Source organism: Drosophila guanche, unplaced genomic scaffold (genome assembly GCF_900245975.1).
Source record: "Drosophila guanche unplaced genomic scaffold, DGUA_6, whole genome shotgun sequence".
Taxonomy (NCBI): domain Eukaryota; kingdom Metazoa; phylum Arthropoda; class Insecta; order Diptera; family Drosophilidae; genus Drosophila; species Drosophila guanche.
In genome coordinates this window covers 5,796,565-5,820,664 of record NW_022995749.1, presented here as the reverse complement: position 1 = coordinate 5,820,664, position 24,100 = coordinate 5,796,565, and the positions used below count along the sequence as shown (strand labels likewise).

The 24,100-nt window shown below is 40.1% G+C and overlaps 1 protein-coding gene and 1 non-coding gene across 3 annotated transcripts in view; one reads left to right on the top strand and one right to left on the bottom strand.

The window, feature by feature from the left end:
- The window catches only part of LOC117585158 (dendritic arbor reduction protein 1), a 45,534-nt gene extending 21,745 nt beyond the window's left edge, over positions 1-23,789 (bottom strand). Inside the window, exons 1-2 of one of the 2 annotated variants that reach the window (XM_034274491.1) lie at positions 22,953-23,789; positions 22,716-22,850 (exon numbers count right to left, since the gene is read on the bottom strand). In XM_034274491.1, the coding sequence (XP_034130382.1) occupies positions 22,716-22,850; positions 22,953-23,655 (838 nt within the window). In that variant the 5' untranslated portion in view covers positions 23,656-23,789. The remainder of the gene's footprint in view (positions 1-22,715; positions 22,851-22,952) is intronic. The other variant, XM_034274494.1, reaches the window with a different exon arrangement.
- Trnae-cuc lies at positions 3,058-3,129 on the top strand. The gene has a single exon. It is a non-coding gene; the product is annotated as a tRNA-Glu (tRNA).
- Positions 23,790-24,100: the final 311 nt, after the last annotated feature.

Genomic DNA, 24,100 nt, shown 5'->3' with positions numbered 1-24,100 from the left:
TTCCGTGTGGGTTTTTTGTTTAGCGACGTCATAGTTTTTCCTCAATTCTCATGAACTTGACGTCGTCTTTGGCGGAATAATTAGTGGAAAGTATTTTGGGGGGCTTATTTTTTTTGTTGTGTGCCAATAATCAACCAAAACAGCTAATATTCGTTGCGTGAAATGTTATAAATAGATTGCAAGACGCTAATTTTAGACGTGGATACAAAAACAGAGCAGAAGAACACACAAATAGAGATTATGAATTTACATGGAGGATATATGAAATATCTGCGGAATAAACGTTTTTCTTGGACTTTTTCTATATAGTTTTTTATCCCATGGTTAAGCCAAACAAATTGGTAAAAGAAATGTATATTTTTTTGGGTATAGACATACAAGAAATACCCCTTGAAAATACGCCCGAGTTTTTGTTGTTTTGTGTTCAGTTTTTTGTCATTTTTCATCCGTCGTCTACGAGTGTCAGGAGGCAGGTCTCCGTCTACAGTCTACCATTTGGGGCCACATAAATCCCTTCAAATGCCATGACATGTAAATATTTTCCAAGTCTTTAAAAGCCAACGGAGAACTCTCTTGAGTGGAGTGCAAAGAGACAGAGCAAAGAGAGACGTAGACGGACGCAGAAAGCGAGAAGCGCTTTATAAAATATAATTTCATTCTATAAGAAAAATGCAAAGTGACAACATAATTCGCCAGTTTATCATAATCAAAATACGCCTACATATTGTTCATTCGCGTTCCTTTAGTTTTTGTTGCTGTTGCAGAATCGTCGTGTGGCATGCACAAACACTTTACAGGCGCACGCTGCAACAACAGCAACAACTTGCAACAACTACACTTTCAACAATGACACAGACGAGTGTCAGGCCGGCCACAAGTTCTGTGTGTGGCGAAAATAACTTCAAATAGTGTTTTTTTGTAGATTCTTTTCCAACTGCTTCCAGGTTTTATTTATTTTTATTTTGCATTTGAAACATGAAATTTCTTTTTTGCCAAAGTGACATTTTTGCATTCCAAAAAAATGTATACACTATCTAATAAGAAAACAGGGTCTCTCTTTGTATGTTTATGGATTTTTCTGTGGAATTTAATAGAAAATTGGGGAATGCCAAGCAAATTGTAATTATGCCTAGGCTGGCTGTACAGGCATGCAATTTTCTCTAGCCAACATTGCCATTAAGTGGAAATATACTCATTATTATCGACGAGAACTCTTTTTCTCATGAATTTTTTATTATTATTTTAGCCACTCCACGGATGCAAATACATACTAAAACCGGAAATAGTCAAGAGATAAGGTAATCCTATATATAATTCATATTATCAATTATTAATAAATTATTTCTTAAGGAAAGACTACATTTAATAAATTAATAAAATTGTTCCAGTGTGGCTTAGCAGTGTAGAGAGAGTAGCTTGACCACCAGTTCGAAGTGAAAGCCACTTCAAGATTTATTTTTATTATTATTATTAAGCGGCTATCCCAGGACTATTTTGACCAAAATGTAAACCATTATGAGAGAAAAAAAATCCTAGAAAATTAAAATTAAGTTCAACAGAAAGTTGTTGGGTAGCTCGTCTATTGTTTATCTAAACATAACAGCCACATCCTTCATGGCTTATACTCTAAAGAGTATCCCTCGCCTCGAGACTCTGTCCATTAGTCAACTGCAATTGTTAGATGATTTCTACATTTCCTTGATGATTTTGTGGGACACTTTAATGCCTCCGTTCTAATGTCTGATAATCTCACGGCAAATTAATGCTGAACACGAAGTGGAAAAGTCTTAAAACTGCAAACAGAATGAATCATTGTGGATGTTGTTGTTCTTAATTAACAGTGAATGCAGTCAAATGGCGTGTGTGTTGCACGCAGCAGCACCTATCCATGTACAGCTGTAGAGTGTGTGGCACAGACAGACAGACAGACAGGCGATATATAAAAAGTGTCTGAAGAAGCGGCAGCCACTTCTCTTTCCATGACCCATTCAAAAGTTTCCAGACCCCCCCAAAAGCAAAAATAAAACCTCTTACATAAAATGTCAGACACTTAATAATTTTTAATTTTTAACATTTTATTTTTAAAAGCTGAGGCTTGAAAAACGGGTCAAGTAAGAAAATGAAAGAAGATACAAAAAGCGATAAATGTCACAGACCAAATTTGGTCAAAAGTAGGCATCACAAATTTTGTTTAAGCTTCGGGAATGCCCTTTAAAGAAGGGGAATGCGGACATGAAGCAGAGGTTTGCAATGAGAAAAGGAAATTAGCTTCAGAAGAAAACAAAATATCAATAGAAAGCAATTTCTTCTATAGCTAAAACCGATTCCTATTGTTAAATATTTCCTCATTAGTTTACATCTTTAAGAGTATTTCAAACTTCGTTCTCTATAACCTTCCTCTGTCACTGTTTTCGGCTTTATCATGCGCTCATTTCTTTGCTTTTTGGTTGAATTCCCTTTTGGCCTTTTGGTCTTGTGTCCAATTTTGGGCAAACTTTTGTGATTTGTGCTTAATTGCGGTTTTGCGCTTCTCTCTCAACCTCTTGACGGCACACACGCACCATTTATGGTAGCATTTGCGTCGAGAGCCACACGAAAACAAGTTAATGCAAAGTGTTTCATGGCTGCTGCTGGCTGCTCTGGCTGGCTTAATCATCGCCAGAGATAAACACATACGAAACCGGGCGCTAGAGAGCCACGTCAGGTGACTTAAATATTCTGAGACCCGACTAATATTGTAGAAAAATATATTTAAACATTGAGAAACGTGTATAAGATAGCTGCATCTCTAGTTTAAATTTCAGACTGAGAGCTGACAAAATCTATGGTGCAGAAAATTGCCTTCTAGAGGGGGGAACAGGATTTTCCATATTACATATATTTTGGTTAGGAAATTGATCAAAACATAAACGAACTTTGCTTGACACTCAATTACAAACGATCAATTTAGATGTGGAAAAGGTTTTCGTGAAGTTCCTTCCTAAAAAGTTCCTAAAAATAGTTCTTTAGTATATTCTACGTTGCCTATGGAAAATATGTGAAGCGGTATCTATCATCTCCCATATTGTCTAGTGGTTAGGATACCCGGCTCTCACCCGGGAGGCCCGGGTTCAATTCCCGGTATGGGAAACTGTTAAAAGCTTCTTTTTGTATTATTTTTTCTACCAAATAAATTTTGCCAAATGCAAGAAAGATTTATTTTTGAGCAAAAAACCCAGAAAAAAAGCCAGCTGTGTCGTTCTGAAAAATTCCGACTTTTCTCTACTTCTTCTTGAAGGAACAACATATTATTCATAGCTTCTTACTTCCTGTACCTCTGATTACCCCCATTGGGTATAATAACAATTTCTTGCACCACTTTTTCGCATGAAAAACCCTTTTACACTCCCTCAAGCTATGGGGGGAACTATTTTTAGCGGTCTAGTGTCAACTGTACAGCAATCTAAATGAAAATTTATGGCTTGTCGCGCAACTTTGTCGCCGCTCAAACTACGTCAACGGAGAGCCGGCTGTGGTGGGGGAAATGAGCGCTTCGAAAAGCACCCAAGCCCCCAAAAGCATGAGGAGACAGCTTTAAAATTGCCACCTGTTGTTGTATACAAAAAAAGGAAATAAACTTTCCAGCAGTCAAGGACATTGCTGAGGGGGAAAGGAGAAGGCATTTGCTTTCGTCATAGGAAACTTCCGCATATGCAGGCACGCACACATAGACCCCCAGAGGGACACAGACACACAGAGGAACACGGGCACACACACAGAGGCAACACAGGCGCCCGACAAAGTATGCTATGAATTCGGTGGCGTTTTTTCATTCATAAAAATATCTACGCAAGCAAGAAAAAAAAGGATGGAGGTAGGTAGAGAGCCACCCTAAAGGAAAAGAGAGTGAGAAATGGTTGCAGAATTTTGCAGGAGAATAATGCCGGTAATATTTAGCTCTATCGATTTTCGGGCATAGCCACAGAGGGTGAGAGAGTTGTAGAAATGCGTATAACAAGAGAGAGATCTAAAGAGAGTTGTAGAAAGAGCGCCAAGTCGAAAGAGAACTGTAGAATGAGAGAGAGAGAGAGCGATAAAAAAATATAGATAAAGGTAGCTGAAAAGCTTTTCTCTCCTTGACTTTGAACTCTGGGAAAATGTATTTTCTCTACCAGTAGACAAGTTCAAAGTTTGTCATACAAAATCAGCGACAAAACCGGCGATAATACCGGCGATAATACCAGCTGTCATAGTAAAAAGTTCTATGTGGATGTTCTATGAATGAAAAGCTTTTCCTTTCTTGACTTTATAACTTTGGAAGACATCTATTTTATTTCTCTACCACATTTGTGTACTCTCAGGTTCTAAATTCTCTTCAGGTTCTCCACAGAATGTAGAAAACAAATTTCATTCGAAAATCAGACAATTATTAAAATTGAGTCATTTTCGGATGATTTTTCTTAGTTATTTTAAATCGCTAAAAAGACAAAGCTGTTTATATTTATACTCTTGTTATTTAGTTTTAATTCGGAGACATTTTTATTGATTCGTTTGCTCAGAAGAGAAAGAAATATACTCGTACTCTCTTGGCTTTGGCTACCTGCAAAAATTCGAATTTTTCAAGAATTTTCTTATGGCACGTCTTTTTGCTACTAAGAAATTCAACTCAAGTACGAGGTTTCATCTGATGTACAGAAATAATTCCAGTCCTAGGGTGAGGAATCATTGCATTACTTTGTTTCATTTGCTTACCGGTTGACAAGAGGGACAAAAAGAAAAGAAAACACAAAAACCGGTAAACATTTATCATATTTTTCTGCACGTTGCCGTCGCGCAACCAACCAACGATCTGTGGATCCGTGGAGCTCCTGGGCAGGGAGGTGGGGTTGAGGCCGAGGCCTTGCCATAAGAAGGCGTTCAAAATTAAAAGTCGCTCAAAAGCAACAACAACTGCTGCAGCAACAACAACAAATGCATTGCGCAAATGCGAAATGATATTAAAATGAAAAGTTTGCCAAGTAATAAACTGATAAAGAGGCGACGCCGTCGTCGTCTGTCTCGCTGACTCTGGGATCTGTGGCTGTTGTGGCTCTGACGTCGCAACTTCGACATATCGCAAGAAGGTAACTTATTAAACAACATGGCGCTGGCTTTTGATACACTTACCAAAAAAAATATATATTTGGCAAAGGAATGGGATTGTGAAGGTATGCGAAAGGTGTTGACTTGGATAGCATTTAGATTGGGAAATTATTTCGGGAAAACCCCATTGGAACTCATTTAATTATGGAAGAATATATTCAACATTTGTTAACGTATATCTCTTGGGTATAGAATATTCTTTGTATAAAACCATAAAAACTGGTGAGATTATGAACTTTGAGATTGGAAATCTCACCAGCAGAATTAAATATTCTTTTAAAAATGTTTTTCTGTTCAAAATGGGACTCAAAATCAATGGGCACAGAGTTTTGAAATGCTTTAAAGCTGCCCTGATTTTACAATTTCTTACATATATGTGTCCTTGAGCTCCTTAAAATAGTTTTCACAATTTTTATTGATTCATTTTTAAATGATTTTAATTTTAAATAAATTATTTCAAACTGATTTCAAGGAACAATTTTGACCTGTCATCTTCGATCTGTCAGCAAGTTTCCATATTTTAAATTACTCTACTTCGAGATCCCCTTCAGGACATTCTCACTTCGACTTGTGCAAAGATTTTCTTATCCTTTTCTTGCTATGGAAACGCACACAGTCTCACACATTGGGTATCCATTTTTTTGTTGTTTTTGTTGACTGCCTCGTTGCAGGCAGATAAATGTAAATTATTATGTCGTAAATTTGTTGACTGCCATGTTTTGTGGCGCTGCAGCCTCACAAACAGAAACACTCGACACATGGCCCAAAACCCGAAAGAAACGAAAAAAAAACAAAAAAAAAGAACACAGCGCCAACAATACGTCCTTGCGGCAGACATCGTTGGGTCTCTCCATATTGCAAATTAAAACCTCGAAAATGCGTTAATAAAATGCCTTGATTGAGTCGCCGTTTGCATAATGTCAGATAAAAAATAATAAAAAGCAATAAAAGGTGAAGAAAATACAAAAAAAATCTTGTGCCTATAAGAAAATATTTTTGAGCCATGGGCGAACCGGATGCCACAGAGAGATAGAGGCAGGCAGGCAACAGCCAGGCAGCAGTCAGGCCAACATGTTGTTGATTTATTTGTGGCGGCACACGACCAGACACGACAATGACATCTACGCATCGGTACTAGATGCAGAAGGAAGGAACATTTTATACAGACAATGGAGGTACCTGTGGATGCGAGGTACTGGGATTCCCTCTTCGATTTCACGCTTTTAAAACTGATTTTTCTGAGAGTGAATAAGGCAGCAGGCAACCAAAACAACATGCCCCAAACTAGAACTTATACCCTCTGTCATTGCAGCAGATATTAAAAGTGCAAGTTGCAGAGGCCACAATTTAGCAGCACCAAAGAATACGTGGGCCAAAATGGCGACGAGGCGTTCAACACACACACCCAGAGAGCGATGAGAGAGAGAGAGCGAAAGATTAAAGCGTGCCACAGACGCCTCCATGTGGTTATCCCACTGCCGCTGCTGTTGTGCCTCTGGCGTGTGCCAAAAGGTTTTTTCTGTTTTTTGTTTGTTTGTAGAACAACCGCCCTTGAACTCGGTCTCAGAATGTCTTGTGGAATGACCGACATTTGGCAGATCTTTCAACCGACTGACTGCTGGCTGCTGCAGGTGGGTGGATGTGCCGGCCGGCCTGCCGGTGACCAGCCTCTCTCTTGGAGATGTCGGTGTGTGGGAAAAGCACAACACAACCCCCGCAAAAACACAAAACGCTGAGACGGCCAGACATTACGTCGACATCCCCCAACGTTGTACACTTGTCGATGCCAAGAGCACGCAGAATTTGTGGAGGAGGACCCCAACCGCAAAACGAAACCCGAAGCCAGCGAGAACCGAACCGAACTGGAGACGGAATACCGCCGACGGGTCCCACGTGATGTGTGCAAGTCGCGTGCCATGCCACATTGTCCTACACACACATGTGTGCCACTGCGGGGGTCACTCAACTGAACTTGCTCCATAAAAGCGAAATGAAATGAACAGAAATGAAATGAAACCGATCTCTCTCACCCACGGAGAAGGCAGAACCAAAGGCGTTTTTGCTCTTTTTGTTTGCCAATTTCGGACACTCGCATGGAAAGTGGGTGCAATTTGTTGTTGTTGTTGCTCGTCTAGGTTCCCGCACGGGGGTGTGTGGGAACCGAACATCGCACTCGATCATCGTTTTAAATTATTGCACATAAATTTCACACACAAAGTAGTTTTTTCGGGAGGAAGGGGCAACCCGCGACATAACACCCACCCAACATATTCGTTGTCGCTGCACCGATCGCCTTTAATTTAATTAGTTGCGCGTGTGGCAGCCTCTCACACACTCGATGGGAATGGGCATGGTAGAGAGATCTTTCTTCATGTTTTTGGGAGACTGCAACGCTTCGGTTCAGCCTTATGTTATTTATGCCGTCGCCTTTCTTTATGGCTTCCCATATAAATTCTCATCGCGCTTGTCATCATTTTCTTCTCGCATTCGTGGGTTCGTTTTCGGGGTTCTTATTCGGTGTTGCAGCCAGTTGATGCGTTAAGTGCACGCGGATTTTGGTATTTAGTTTATGGGTTGTCCGCAGAGAAAATAGTTTGTGCTTTATATGGGTGGAAATAAAAGAGGGCGGGTTTGCAGATCAATGGAGAAGGCAAGTTGATTTTGGGGACTTTGATCGTTTAGGAGTTTTGTATGGGAAAATACAGAAAATGTTATCTCTGCTCAAAAATGAAGTTCAAACTGATTGAATCAAATAATTTTAAATAGATTTTGACTAAGAAGTGATCTTGTGTGGTGATAAAAACTGTAATTTCCGTAGGAAAAATATCAATTTTTACAAAAATTAGTATCGCAGATCATGATCTCGGAAATGTTAATGAATTTTCGAATTTTCTTAACAGCGATCAAAATCATATAACTTAGCTTACAATCTCAAATCGTGCACGCCATAAAAATCAATAAATTATAACACTAAAGATAACAATTATCATAAATTTCAACATATAAAAATGTGAATTCTGATGTTAATTTTATAAGAACTAAGCTACATGGCTCATTGATTGTCTACAATCATTAAAATATTTATGGGAAATTCTCAGCTTATCTACAAAACAAAAACATGCTCATGTTTTTCTGTTCAACAGATCTTTAAAATAATTTTAGATAATAATTTTAAGACTCTCATTAAAAGTTGTTTACTTTTTGTAGACAAGTTATATTCCCAGCAAGCATTTACCTAGAAAGTGATCTCTGTGTGATTTATGGTTATAGAATTCATCAGGTTGCTAACCTTCGCCAATAACTTGATTCATTTCTTTTTTAATTGGTTCTCTCGAGTGCTTTTATTGCTGCTGGTTGTAGTTTTCTTTCACTTATGTTGGAGACAGGAAATATCTACTTAATGTACACAACCATATTTTTGCTTTAACTCACGATGAATATATAATTAAAACGCATTGAAAACAATCACAAAAGGCACAGAGGCAAAGCCAAAGTCTGACAGCAGCAGCGAACGTCCCACAGAATCGCCAAAGATCGATGGATCCGATCGACTGACTCCCTTCGAAGCTGAGTGTCTGTCTGTCCGTTTTGTCTGTCTAGCTGTCCGAGTTGTTGTACTGCTCTCTCGCCCACCCAGTAAATGTCTTTTGCTGTAATAATTTATTATCACATTTACGTTGTTGCCTGCATCAGGCTAGCAATTAATATGAAAAGTAAATGGTGGAAACACAAGCAACAGAAAATAGACAAATTAAATGAATGAATCAACAGCGAAGTAAAGAGACAAAAATAATAGAATACACTAGAGTACTTATAGTAGGATGTAGACAAGGCGTCACCCTGGTATTTATGGTAGTACTTGGAAGAGAAATAGTTACGAAGTGCCTAAAGTTCCTTAACAACATATTTATTTATGTCAATTATTATAGATATTTTGATGAATATTGTAGCCATAATAATTCTTATTAATATATATTTATGCATATATTTATAAATTTATTTATAAACACAGCTATAGAAATTCGTTTTAATAAATAAAACTGATTGACAGATAATGGAATCGTATGAGAAATATGTGAAAAAGTCATGCGCTTGCGAGACTACGGGGTAAAGACTTTGTTCCCACTGTAAAAGTTATCGAAATAAAATTATATTTGGAATATAGTTAAAATATTTCCTGAGCAGTCTGCATCGTTAAATTAAAATATTTTCACATTTTTCCATACCTCTTAGCATCTGCAAGACATTTATTTTCAATTGGAGATTATATAATATTTTTTAAAGAACTGTTACGCTCCTTTCCTCCTCCTATTCCAATATACTCCACCACTCTCCGCTGCCACAGGGTAACCAAAATCATCAATGAACACAAACCAAACGGTTGTAGATCCATCTTTCTATCTGCATCTCCATCTGCTGCGCTATCTCTGTGTATCTTTTTGTGTTGGCGTGTCCAAAAACCCGCTAAAAAAACAACCAACGACAATCGGCAGCTTTTGACTAGCGCAAAGCGTTTGCGGACTATGCCAGAATCAAATTAGCCGCAACACACTCTGACTGTATCTTACAGATACTTGTTGCTGGCTGACTGCCGGACAGCCTGCTGCCTGCCTGCCGCTTGTGTGGGTTGCCACTGGACTGTGCGTAGGTCGCGGCTAAAGCAGCACCCTGTATCACCGTCGCAGAATAATAAAATTTAACAATTTATTGCATTTGTTGCTTTAATTTGTTGTTGGCTGCGAAACAACAACACAAATCTCTATATATTTTCATTCACAAAACGGCCGCCGTTGTATGCAAATTGATCGTTCGTCTCGTCTCGTCTCGTCTCTCGGATGTTGTTGTCTGTCGATGTTAACTTTATTTTTTGTTGTAGCTGTAGCTTGCAGCTTTGTAGTTGCAGTAGCTGCTGCCTGCTGCGGCGTCGACACACTTGGCAAGCAGCGATGTTCGATGATTGCAACAGCAAAAGCAACAGCAGCAACAGTTGCAGATAAAGATACGAAGCCGCCAAAATGAATGAATTGGTTATTGTGCCTTGGGCGAGGGCATGTCTCTTGTCTCTGTGCCAAAGCCAAAGCCAGTGCCTGCTGCCGACTGTGCCTACGTGGCGGCTACGTGTTGGCATAAATTATATTATTAATACACTTTTTTTTCCAAGTATGGTTGGATTTTAAGGGTTGTGGTATGCGGTATGAGAAGGAGTAAAGAATTTGGTCAAGAACTGGGAGAAATTAATTTATTTTTAGTTGTGGAGTAATTTCTTAAGTTACTTTTATGGAAGTCAAATTAATGCCTAATTAAGTTATTACATGTTTTGCTTAAAATTGGTCCAAAAATTCCATAAATGTCCTCTCAAATGTACCTAAAATATCCCTCAAAAAGCCTCAATGCAAACACAATTGCGATTTAAAGACCTTTACCTTCCCTTTGATTCATCTGCTCTAAAAACATCTCCATCTCTATCAGACCCACAGAAGCTTCTCGTACAGCTCTCCCCATGTTTTAGACAACAGCAAAAAGTGTGTCATATTTTTTGTCCCAAACAAGTAAATTTAATTTGTAATTTAAATTTATAAAAGTCCGATTTATGTGTATGCATTTTCCATTTAAGGGTATGCCAGCCATCGTTATCTCTTTTTGTAATCAAATTTCTTATTCAATTTTTATTGTGCCATTTTTTGTGCCTTTTTCTCTGCTTTATTTTTGCTGCAATTTTCTGCATTTGCATTCACAATTTTATTTATTTAAAGCATTAAACAAAGACACAGACATATGTTCCACGAATGGCTAGTGGTTGCTGCTGTTGCTGCGACTGGCGACATGCAACAAATGTTAGACATTCAATTTGTTGTTGACACTTCATTAGCAAACACAAAAATCAAGAAAAAGAAGCAGCAGCAGCAGCAACAGCAGTCGCCTCGAGAAGGAGAAGATACACAACAAAAACTGGGTTAAATGTTGCTAAAATTAAGCGAGGCACAACACAGCAGTGAGGAGGAGGGGTAGATGCAACCAGAAGCAACCGAAAACCCATAGATATAGATGCATAGATACGCAGCTACAACACTCAAGCTTAACCAAATAAAAGCAATCGATGCGCGAGAGAGAAACGGGAAGGGGAGTGTATTATGTTACCGATAATGTTTCCCTCTCCACCACAGAGTTTCAAAGATCTTTTTGGGTCTCTTCTGGGCTCAGGGCTGGGCGCGCATTTTTTTATGAATGAATGAATTTCGTAGTAAAAGGGCGCCCACGAAACCGCTCAATGATGAAATCATGAATGAATGAAGCAGACCCCAAAACAAACCTTAAGACATCGGAAGAAACGAAACCCCAGGTGCCAAAAAGGGCACGCGAGTCATAAAATGTGGTGTGGGCAGCCAAATGCAAATTGATGACCATGGAGCCCTAAGACATCGAAAGCCATCGACTTGCTGCTGCACACCGGAACCGCATTAGCATGTCTCTGTCTCTCTTTATCCCAAAAAAAGACCGGAAAACTTTACTTCTTCTTTAACGTTTTTTGTGGAAACAAATTAACTGTCAAATGCTTCAACATTCATTTGGCTGCATTCAACATTTCTTTCGAAATCTTTGCATTTTCTCAATGAAATTCAAACGCTTGAAAAGCTCAGTGGGTAGCTTATCAGCAGGGAGAACCGTTTCCCCAAATCGGAACTATCATATTTCAAGCGTTTGTCAACGGTGGTTATTGTCTCTACAGAGAGAGAGAGAGAGATCTACAGAGATCTAGGCAAGAACCATAAAGAGCAGCGCCATTCAAAATAGAATGCGAGTATGTGAGAAAATGCCCATAAAAAATGTAAGACCTATAATCGGAAAGTATCTTTTTTTTTCGACCACTAAAAGATATGTGAACACTTGCGGACACTAAAATCTCTTGGACTCTTGGCTTCGTAATTAATTTGCACTTTGCTGGGGACGGGACATGGGAAAAAAAAAGTTGTATCCACGGAATGGGCTTATTTCCCACTACACCTTCGCTTTTCCACTGACTGCTGCTGCGGCCATTATACTTTTATGACTTGCCACACAGCTGTCACGGCACAGTAACACCACATACAAGATACAATTCGCAAGGTAGAAGCTAGAGATACACTTAAACAAAGCAATTTGAGGTGGGAAGAGCTGTAGACACTCTTGGAAATATTTATTTTTACTTTTGAACTCTCTTTTTAGGACATTTTTCACACAAATGGATTTTCAAAGCTTCCCATACGTGTCACGCTTCCTGCAGCAGTGCCCATCGGTTCAAACCTCTTTCAATAACTGCAATACCCTCTGCTAGTGTAAACTCAACTGCTAACCACATCCCATGGTCAAAACTGGCTGACGTCATATGCAAGCTGGCGATGACATAAATTGCATTTGAATATTGGCCAACAACGTAGTGCAAAAATATAGTTAAAACAGCAACAACAAGGCAACAAAAATAAAACCATAACATGCTCCGACCCCATCGACTCTTGGCTTGACTTTTAAGTTGAGTTTCTTTTTTGTTTTGCTTGAGCTTTGGTTTTGCCGCTTGTCACGATGCCTGACAGCTCTGGGGCATTGATCGATTTTTATTTTCAATCGCTTTTCGATTGTCGTGTCGTGTCCGGTGGGTGGGTAGCTGCAGGGGGGTGGTGTGGTAGTTGGAAGTAGGGTGTGCATAAAGACAGCAGATTTTGGCACTTGAAAAATGGTTTGATTTTGGGGGAGGCAGAAGGTGAAGAGGTGTAGGAAAATGTCTGCAATTGTATGAGCTGGTGCTCAAATTAGGATCAAAAACGGTCTGGGAATAGGACTAAAAAGTGTTGCAAGAAAATATTAAAAAGAGGAATAAATTAGAGAGATGAAATGCAGCTATAGAAGTAGATGTGGCAGTTAAAAACACTTCGAAATTAACACTATTTTAAAGCAAAAAGATTGATAAGTTAACGATAGTCAGAGATAGAATAAATAGGTTTCAAAAGTGTAAGAAAAGTAAGAAAAATATCAAGAGGTTCCATTAGAAAAATGCACATGAAACGCGTCCATAGATAAATAATGCATGAGCAAGTTTCTTACAGATTACGTACTCCAAATAAAAATCTGCCTTTAACTTATCTTAATCAAAAGCTAAAGCCAATTTCCTCATTCATTTTCTGCCCAAGAATCCTCCTAGTTGACTATCCCTATTGCGAAAGACACACCAAAAAGTAGCTAATGAAAGAGCAGCAGTAAAAGAAGCACTAACAAAAAAAAAACTACGACGACAAACAGCAACAACTGCACAATATCCGTTGGCTGTAGTCGCTGCCGCAGTCGCAGTCTCAGTCGCTGCCAGCATCGTTGTCAACTGCAGCTCCCAACAGAGAGTCACAACGAGAGCCACTTTTTAGTATCGAAGCGAAGCGAAGCAAAGCAGCGCGTGGGTTGCTCCATTCATAACGACCAACAAAAAATTTTCGCTGAATGAATTGCAGTTTTGTACCTCTTAGACACACACGCAAGCAACACACACACACACACACACACATGGAGCTTGGGTCCGAATAACGGACCCAAAAACTGAAGAAAGTCAGCAACAGCAACAACAAGAAGTAGTGCAGCAGCAGTGGAGGATTAGGGAGTGGTAGAGGCGGTGGAGTAGCAGTTAGTGGATGGTTGGATGGAGGAGGAGTGGCGGCAGCGGTAGCGGGTGCATTCAATACGCTGATTGGGAACCACGAGACAACAACAAGAATGAGAAGGAAAGAGAAGAATAGTCGGCATTGAGTGACGAAGAGTTTAGATACCCTTTAGGATACATTTTTCATATGAGTTTGAGCAGTTTTCATGTGCAAAGAAAGGAGTGTTTGAGGTGGTTTTAGTTTGGAGAAAATCTCTAAAGGAATTAATAAGATTTTTCGTAGACAAATATTCGTTTTTTTTTTACCCATTTTATCATGGATAAAAGAAAAATAAAAATATTCTGTGCGTTTTAGTAAGAAATTTCCTTCTCAAACAGCATTTGCATCCTCTTTTTGAGCCTTCCAAAAGTACTCTCCATGCCCAGCATACCTCCTTCAAAAGGGTACACGCAAAAAAAAAAAAGGCCAACGCTAAAATAAAAACTCGTCGTCGTTGTTGGCGATTTACATAAATCAGCTGCAAATTTGTTCCACTGTTCAAATGCAATGTCGGCTGTGTCGCAGCGTTTTGTTATGAGAGAGCGAGAGGTTCGAGGAAGTAGCCAACAGCTTCCACAGCGACAGAGACACAACGCAAAAGAGATAGAGATAGAGCGACAGAGACAGTGTGAGATAGAGCTAAGAGATCCAAAGTGCCCAAAGTTTCGAATGCGCGTGTCGCGCAGCGCAGGAAAAACTTGCTGCTTTCCGTGGCTTTAACTTCTTTTATTTTCATTTTATATTTAGGCTTCCTTTTTTTGTATTTGCGGGGGCTCACAGTAAGTAACTTTTGCTTGTGTAAAGATGAAGAGAGATAGAAATTGCAGAAGCATATCCCTATGGGAAAATGCTGAAGGGAAAATTCTCATCCAAAAGTGTCGCTTTGCTTTATTAATGACCCAGAAAAATATCTATCAAATATCTGCAAAAACTACGAAAAAAACATTTAAAGTCATTCACGGGAAAGAAAACTATACAGGAAAGAAATTAAAGAGAACATTGCGGAGACCGTAAAATTCAAATAAAGGATAAAATTCATAAAAAAATACAAATAAAAATGATAAAAATGGAATGATACAATTTAAATATGAAAATAAAAATGATAATTGATCAAATAATTATTATAAACATAATAAAAATGTATATTACAATAAAAAGTAAAATAAGCAAAATAATAACCGAAATTATTCCCTTCTTCTGGGAAGATATTTTTAAATCGAAGAAAATCTATTCTATAAATAATAAGTTAGATATATTCTATTATAATAAAACCTTGAGTTAATTTCCATAAAACTGTATCAATTTTTAAATAGCTTAAACCTTCATTAAAGGCTCTCAATAGCAGAACATTTTACGTTAGGATTCATTCTGCCTGTCGGCTGCCTCTATTTTCCCAGTGTACTATGAATAGTTGTTTTGTTTTGAGTGTGTTTGTCCCACCCTCTCACTAATTAGCCTTCCTGTCTGATTTTCGTTTGGGCCACAAATTGTCGCATCTTTCAACATTTGACAGACACTTTTCTTTGCTGCTGCTGCCCCTCCTTTGTGCTAACGATACGTGTGTCTGTCCGGCCTGTTCAAGTCATCAGTTGGCACCAATTGTGGGTTGGACACCCCCCGGCTCCAAAAGGCAAAAGAGGTGCTAAGGGGTTGCAACGTTCAGCACATAAATCTTTTATTTTGTTTCTCTTTATTTTGGCTACCAACTGAGGAAAGAGCCTTCTTCTTTTTGCTTGTGCGAGATGAAATTTTGGGTGTTTTCCGAACCATGGCACGATCTGCTGCTGGTGTGGGGCGGCATGCTTGAGCTCATTAGAAAATATGCGAGTAATTTGTGAGGTTTCGGGTTTTTGAACATTTTTGTGCACGGAGGGGAAAAGGCTATTTTTGATTTGACTGCCTTTTTGGATGCTCCTCCTTCTTTATTATATATTCAGAGGGGTTTTTTTTGTAGTTGTTTCCATTGAAATGTGTCAAGTGGCATGCCTCTCGAGGAGAGAGAGCGAGAGCGAGCACTTGAAAAATGTTGGCTACCACCAATCCAATCGAATTGAATCGAATCTCTTGGACAAATCTTTCATTCACGAAAACAACAGAAACAAAGACAAAAACAGACACAGAAGCGGCTCTAAAAAAGGCAAAACCATTGATGGAGTGTGCGAGTGGGCATCAAGGCGCGCGCGCGCTCTACGCCCACAACTGTTTGATGCTGGTTGGTCTCCCATAGATACATTTAGAAGAGCAATAACATAAAACTTGAAAATCACGCAAACAGCAACGGCCACAGCAACAATCATAAAAGATATATAGCGACAGAAAACAGGCAAGCAGCCAAAGAACAATAAAGAGCATAACAAAAAGTTGATGTAAATTATTTTTTTGGCTACCATATTTAGTTGGAAATCTTGTGATATGTATGATCTCTCTCAATGATCTCTCATGGTGTGGTTACGACAATGACGGTGATGATGATGATGGTGATGGGATGCCGTGCTTTGGCTGCCCCTGTTTTATGAGTGGAGTACCCTTGATGTATGTGTGTGTAGAAGAGTTAGGGTAGCCAGAGGTACAACGAAGTGTGTAAAATTTCATATTAAACGTTGAAAGTATAAAAGAATCTATAGAATATTTATCAACAATTTTTTAAAGTTGCATAAATATTTTGTAACGTTATCCATTAATTTTCATTATTATTAGCAAATGAAGTCTCCCTTTACTTGAAGAGCATTGCTTAGTCGTTTCTTCCTAGAGACCCCGACACTTTCCACCAAAAATGTTATATCTAAGCCATCTTTAGGGGCAACCCACGAATGTTGGATGGTAATGGCCGCTAACCACCCAAATCATCATACAGCAGCACCATTCCATTATCATCATCATCCTAGCAGCAGCCACAGCCGTTCAAGAGTGCCACAGCACAGCACGGCTCTTGTTGAGGAATGACTGACATTTCGCTTCAAAATGTCAGATGGCCTGGAACTTGCTATCCAGTCCAGGGGGGAAGGTCTGTGGTGTCTCCTTGTGGCATGACAGTTCAAATGTACAAGACACGGACTCGAGACGAGACCATTTTGTGCGCCATATTTGGGTTGCCCCCTAAATGCTTGTTTGTATGTGAGTTGTTGTCTCATGAAGTGCTGAGAGTCGAAAGCTCAAGATTTGGAAGTTTTATTTGGTGGCTGCAACACATTTGATGCCCAGCTTCGTTTTTCGCGGCACCCAAGACGAGATGAGCTGTGATGAGAGAGTGGAACCATACCGTACCGTGGCCCGTTGTTAACCGGAAACCCCCAGCGACAGCCTATAATTTGCAAATTTAATTTGCAACACACGCCAACATGTGACCCCAAAATGGCAAAATGTTATAAATAATGTGCAGTTGCAGTTGCAAGCAGCAACCAGGCAGCAGCAGCCACAGATCGTAGGTGTCCAGTGGCTTACCTTAAACTAGAAAATGTTTTCTGCGGCTCAAGCACCGAGTCGAGTGGCTTATGAATGGAGCGGAGCTCCTCATGAATGAAATCAACTCTCTGGGGCTTGGTTCGCGGTCTTGGTCTACCCTCTACCGTTCTCCCCTCTCCCCTGTCCCTTGCCCCATGTTCCCCACCAATGTTGCACTGTCTATCTGTCTGTCTGCCGCTTGTTCGATTGCTTTGCCAGCAATTTTTTATGCAAATGAATAACGCGTTTTGCGGTTTTTCAACGAAAATTCAACGAATTTCATATGAACTCCCAGCATACAGTTCTTGTTGCTGTATTTTTTCTTGCTTTATTTAAATGATTGTGGTTTTTCGTTTGGTTTTTTTCTTCTTTTGGTTTTTGTCTTTGCTTCTATTTATATGCGTGGGCTGTGCCACCGAGTTCCACCAAAATCAAGCGACGGACGGCGCCAACAGGTTGACCCTCCCCCCCCCTTTCGGATGTGTGGGCGATGTATTCTGACCAAGTGGAAGAGCCGACCCTCCCCTTCCTCCATAAGAGATACAAATGCAATAAATAGTTCAATTAATTTTTGGTTCTTGTGTGGAGAGCATAGAAAGCATGCAATGGTTCTTCAAAGAACTTTGATAAGAAAAAAAACGTAAAAACATAAAAAGCATCTGCAGTTCATTCAGTATAATATCATAAATCAGTCCTTGAATCATTGCTAATTCTGGATTAAAAGGGATTCTGGAATCATTGATTATGCATTAAAAATTGCTTAAGATCCGTTTCTTTACTTTTAAAGTGGAATCTAATTTTTGTAGAAATGTACCTACTAAATAATAAAATACAACAAGGCCAATAAAATTCCTAGAATAATCGTGATAGAATCTCATTATTTTCGAACATTTTATAGAACTCTCGTGTGCACCACTTCCTCAACTTCCTCAACTACTTATTCACATCACACTCAAAAGTACAACTCTCAGACGTAGACAGGCCTTCCGCTGATCTCGTACTCTATTTATAGCAACATGATCTCGTCCGATGTTAACTTTATTTGAAAGTTGTCATATACAAAAATCGATACACAAATTATAACTTAACCGCAAATGCAAAACCACACAGAAAAACACACAAAAAATCAGCCCACATGCTGGCTGCGGTTTGTTTTTCTTTGCTCATTTACGATTTCGATACGATTTGATTAGGCCTGAGGCGCAGACTTGGCGCCAAAAAAAAAGCCACACAGACCATGCAGGTGACAATAATAATGAAGTTGACCTATACGTAACCATTTGTGGCACACTTTATCTACCCACACACACAAAAGCCTGACTAGCCACCAGCGAATTATGTTAATAATACTCGATAAATGTTGGATCAACTTTTGTCTAATTTGATTTCAGAGTTTAGAAATTGAAGAGCCGCCATTAGTGACAAATTTACAGACTTTAGGGGGGAATGGGAAACTGCAATTCATCAGCTGCATTGTGCCACCAACAAAGCCTGCCCCGGGAGCAATCTCTCTTTGTCTGTCTCCCCTGCCGGTCCAAGTTTAGGCCAACATGTAAATGGCAATTAAGTTGCCGTCGTCGTCGTCGTGAACTTGTGAACCATTCCCCCAACAGGCATCATCATCATCAACAGAGTGGCAGCAGCAAGCAGCAAGCAGCAGGAACAGCAACAGCAGCAGCAGCTTGGCCGATCTAGGAGGAAGTTCAGTTCCATTTCCATGTCTGAATGGTTCCTGCAATTAATCGCAGCTCAAGTGGCTCACTGATTGCAATTAATCTTCATTAAGGCTACTGCCCTGCCCCAGACCGATTCTTCGATTGTCCAACTGTCTGACTGTCCAACTATTCTCCCCCGTTGGATATGTCCTTTGACATAGGTCTTTCCCTTCGTTTTTCCTTAAGTTTGTTTCGTTTTGGGGCTTATCCTTACAAACCAATTTGGTGATCGTGAGGTGTTGTTGTCGCTCAGCAGCAGCAGCAGCAGCAGCAGCAGCAAACATCTACAACAACTGCAACGACGACGACGGCCAGGTGACCGCACAGCAATCACCTTAATTAAACATTAGGCAAGCCTCGCTGAGTGCCAAAGCTTCTGGAGATTGTGTGTTTGTGCGCCTGGCTTGGCTTGCTTTTCGGTTCGGTTTTCGGTTCGGTTTGACTATGGCCCCTCTCTCTCTGATCCAGTAGTAGTAGTAGTTCTCTGCTCTGCTGTGGTGTGGTCCATGTCAACGATTTCCGTTGCACAAGGTAACAAAGGTTGTGCCAGCACAGTGGTACAAGATATGAGGAAACTACTTGAGAGATTTTTGAGGGGTTGAGAAACCTTTTGAGTGCGTGCAGTACTCGATAATTTTGGTATGATTTATTCTATTTTATTTTATTTCTGTAAATATTTGTATAGAATTTTTTTTCGACTAATTTCAGGGGCTTTCTGATAGGGCTTTCTTTGGTAATTTTCCTTCTTATTTGCAGTAAATATTTCAGAATTATTATTTTTAATTCTATTATTTTTTTTGCGTTCTTTGTTTATAGAATTTTATAATTATTTTATGTAATAATTTGGTCAAGGTATATTGTATTATTTTGCTTACAATTTTATAATTGAATTATTTGCGAATTTTTGTATATTTTTTTTCCATCTGCTATTTATTATAAAATGTTTCTGGTATATCTAAAATATTCTGATATTTTCCTGGAACTTTCTAATATTTACCTAGAACTTTCTAAAATTTCTCTAGAATTTTCAGATATTTTCCAAGCATTAGCTGGTTTTATCGCTGAATTACTGCGGATTTCTCTTCTACAAACTGTGACCACTGTGCCCCTACTGAATGTTCGCACTCCGCCAGCCTGGACCTGGCTTGCCTTAATTTTCTAGCAGTTTTTCTTGGCTGTTTGGCTTTCATTCGTACCCGTTTCCCCTGGATCCCCTCGGTTACCGTATCGTGTTTTGTTGTTGTTGTCGGCGGCGGTGTCAGCGTCGCCTCTCGTTGACAAATGCTGAAAGGCTTTGTGTGTGTGTCGCGCCCCGTCTCCTGCGTTCTGTGATTTTTCACTGGAAAACGTGGAACGATCACCCAGGTTGATTTGATGACAAAGAAGTAGCCAGGAGGAATGGAACGGCAATGGGCCAGCATAAAAAAATAAAAAAATAAAGTGAAATAAAATAAACGGGTCACGTTATTAATTGGTGAACCCTTGCCAAGAGATTTATGAATATTGATTGCAAGTGAAGTGCAACCAGAAGTGGCAGCAAGCAGCGGCAGTACCTACTGTCACCAGAAGCGCGAGACAGCTGCATTTGGCCCTGGCCTCCTCATAGGCTGCTGCTGCTGCTGCTGCTGCAGTTCTCTGAGAGATTGAGTCAGCTTCCTGTCGATTAGGGTCACTCAGCTGTGTGGCAATGCGAATGCGAATGCGAATGCTTTGACTCCCTGCCCCTTCCTGCTCCTCTGTCGGTCAGTCGGGGTCATTTCCTGGCTAATTAGTTGCCATGAGAGATTTGCTTTTTTGCTCTCTGCATCTCCAGCCAGCAATTAAGCGCCGTCGCGTATTTATGATATTAATTAATTAAGACAATTTGTGTGTCGTATCGCCATGTGGGAAATTGCGAGCACAGCAATGGGTTTCTTTTTTTCTTTCGTTAATTTTACTATGGAAATACGAGCCGACGATTCGTGTGGCATTGTATGCCAAGGGGAACATTTTATATAATAATGAAATTAAGTTTTGGTTTAAATTTTGATTTGAGGAGTTACAGGCGAAAATTTCAAGCTGAAATTGGTTTGAACTTGATGCAAATTAAGCAATGAATGGGATTAAGAAATAGAAGAATCCTAGCAGCCTTACATTTAATTTTTAATATTTCTTGTCTTTTTTTTATGAATTTCTTTCAATTTTCTTAAATTTTCTTGAAATTTTCAGAGTAATTTTCTGGTATTTAAAGAACTTTCCAGGGATTTTAAAATAATTTTCCAGTATGTATTTTTTCAGTGTGACTGTAAAATAAATGCAGTATCAATCATTGGATATTAAATTAAATAAACCTTCCATCATGAATTTCTTGCAAATTTTAGCTCCACGAAAAGAGTATTTCTGTAGTTACTCAGCCAAACTTTGACCAAGGAATATACCAAATATTTGCTATACAAAATCGTACCACAAAATATCAACCAAGAATGACATTAACACATTTCAGAGCCAACATTTTAATTGAATTTTGAGGCGGAAATAGCACCGTTAGGCCTCGATCGAAACCACAAACTATATAATTTAATTTATACGCATTTATGCGCCTCACCCGCACTCGTACACGCCTCCTCTCTTTCATATCCCTTTCCGACGTGTTCGAACGGTGCTGCCAACATTGACACACTTTGGGTGGTCTTGGCGGCTTCTCGAACTTTTTTTTGGCAAGAAAGAAGAGCGAAACCGAAACCAAAAACCGTACCGAATCCGAACTCACGTCGGAATCTGAGGCGAGTAATCGATGAGACGTGCGGGCACACACCTGTTGCACACACCAAAAGCAGCAGCCCGAGCAGCCGGAGCAGCAACAGCAACATCAACAGCGAAAGGGCGCAGCAGCAGCAGCAGCAGTGGCAGTGGCAGCAAGTGCCGGACGATGCACTGCATCATTTGCAGCAACAAAATTTCAATTTCAGGCTTTTGGCAACATTTCAAAAGATCGACTGACTGACAGACGGCCGGCCGGCCGGACTGGGACAGGGAACGGGAACGGAACGGACTGTCGTCTGTATTTGAAACAGTCGCGTCGGGCGCCAGGCAGCAGTGCATTTGAAGGCGCCATCGAAAAATTGCCAAGCGAACGGCATTAAAGTGCGCGAAATATGTTATTATACACTCCAAAAAGGAGGGTAATATGTGTCCGCGAAGAGGTTTGTCGTTGTATTTCAGACTTTTGATCAATTTTAATACTTTTATCAATGCAAATTTGAAGTTTTTCCATGAGAAACTTGGCAGAAAATATTTCACCAAGAGTATCTCCTATTTCGATGCTTCCAGATACTCTTTTTTTCATTGCTTATTTTATATCCATTTTATTTATTGAGCCATTAGAGAGGGGGCGGGAAGGGGACTGAATGAAGGCAGAAAGGCTGTTTGCTGTGGAGGCAGAGTTTCTTTTTTTTTGGCTGTCAGCTCATTCACAGATTAATTTTGGCAATTTATAGCCGACGAGATAGTTTTTGAGTAACTGCATCCCATGGACATATGCAACATGGAGACTGTGAATTATGTAATGAGAGTGGGGCAGAGAGGCAAGTGGCAAGTGGAAGCCCACCAGACAGACGCCCCAAAGCAGCAACGGAGTTGCAACAAACTGTCACAGATACCCTGGGAAAAATGCAAAGTAAGTTATGAAATTCATATCGAAATGTCACAATTAAAACCAGGGGAAAAGGTGCTCAAATCAATGTCAACGATTTCTAAGGAAAGGTTTCAGATTCCCCTGCCTTGGTAGGGACTCACTCACCTGTGCCATTGCTGCCAAACCAAAGGGCCACTAGGTCCTCGCTTGGCGGCGTAGGATGATGATAATGATTGCCGTACAAATATGGATTTGGATAATCAAGCAGGACACGACGCGTGCCAGGCGATGAGGATTCGGCTAAGTGGATGAAAGGAGTATGACAAGGTGAGATGGGGAACACGCTCCATAGATACCATGACAAAACAAAAGAGATACAAAAAGAGAAGCTACAAATCTTACCTTGAGCTATGTGTGCCGCGTATTCTGTGGCCTTTTGTAGATTGATGCGTGGTCGTGGCTTTGCCACAATTTGTTGCTGCAACTGTTGCTGCTGCTGCTGCTGCTGCTCTGTTGGCGTAGGATTCGAGGGATTTTGATTTGCTGCTGCCGCAGCGGCGGCCGACGAGTCCAAGAGCAATTGCTGCACCTGCAATATGTCCACGTATTCGTCCAATTCCACCGAATGCTGGGGCTCTGTGTGCCCGTGTCCGATGGTGCTCGAGTCCTTTGCCCCACCCGAGGGATGATGCTGCTGCTGCTGCAGATATGTTGTTGTGGCTCCGCCTGAACTGGTGCTCGTGGGTTGATGGTAGTAGCCAAAGGCTGGACTGCAGGTTGCTGGCACAGCTGAAGCGCCCTGCTGCACGGCAATAGGCGGTGGTGCCGGTGGTGCGGCAAATTGCAGAGGATTACGACTTAGTCCTAGCAAAGGGGTTGTGGGTGTATTGAGTGAATCCTGCTGCGAGCTGGATGGTGGCACTAAGCTGAGACCTTGACCATTCAAACTGAATGAAGTGCCGCTTCCCGTTGCTGCTTCTCCTGTTGCAGGTGGCGAGGGTGATGGGGCAGATGCCGCTGCAGGTGGATGTTCGTCCACCGATGTTGTACCTGTATGCTGCTGACTGCCTATCAATTCATTCTGTCGCCGCATTGTCAGCAACATTTTTGTGATTGAACCGAACGCCGAACGTTAACCGAAACGAAAATAAATCAAAATTCTTGAAAAATAATAAAGAAAAACACAAATTATTTGACTTAAACTCCATTTGATTGTTGTATTGGTTCACTTTTTAAATTTATTTGATTGGTTTTTAGACATGTTGTTGCACTTTTTGCTTTATTTGCTGCCAAGTTTTGTTTGTTTTTAATTTTTGTTCACTTTCTGCAGGTACTTTTTAAGGGTTTTGATGTTTAAATCGCCGTGTTGTTCACTGTTTGTTCATTGTTGCACTTCTGTCTAATTATTTATTTGATTAAACTTAGTTCACGTTTTATCTGTTTTTTTATTCCACTTCTATTATTATTTGTTTGTTAAATTATTGCAAATATTTCACATATTGTGCTAACTTTTATTTTAAATTTGTTGCACTTTTGTTCACTTCTCTTGG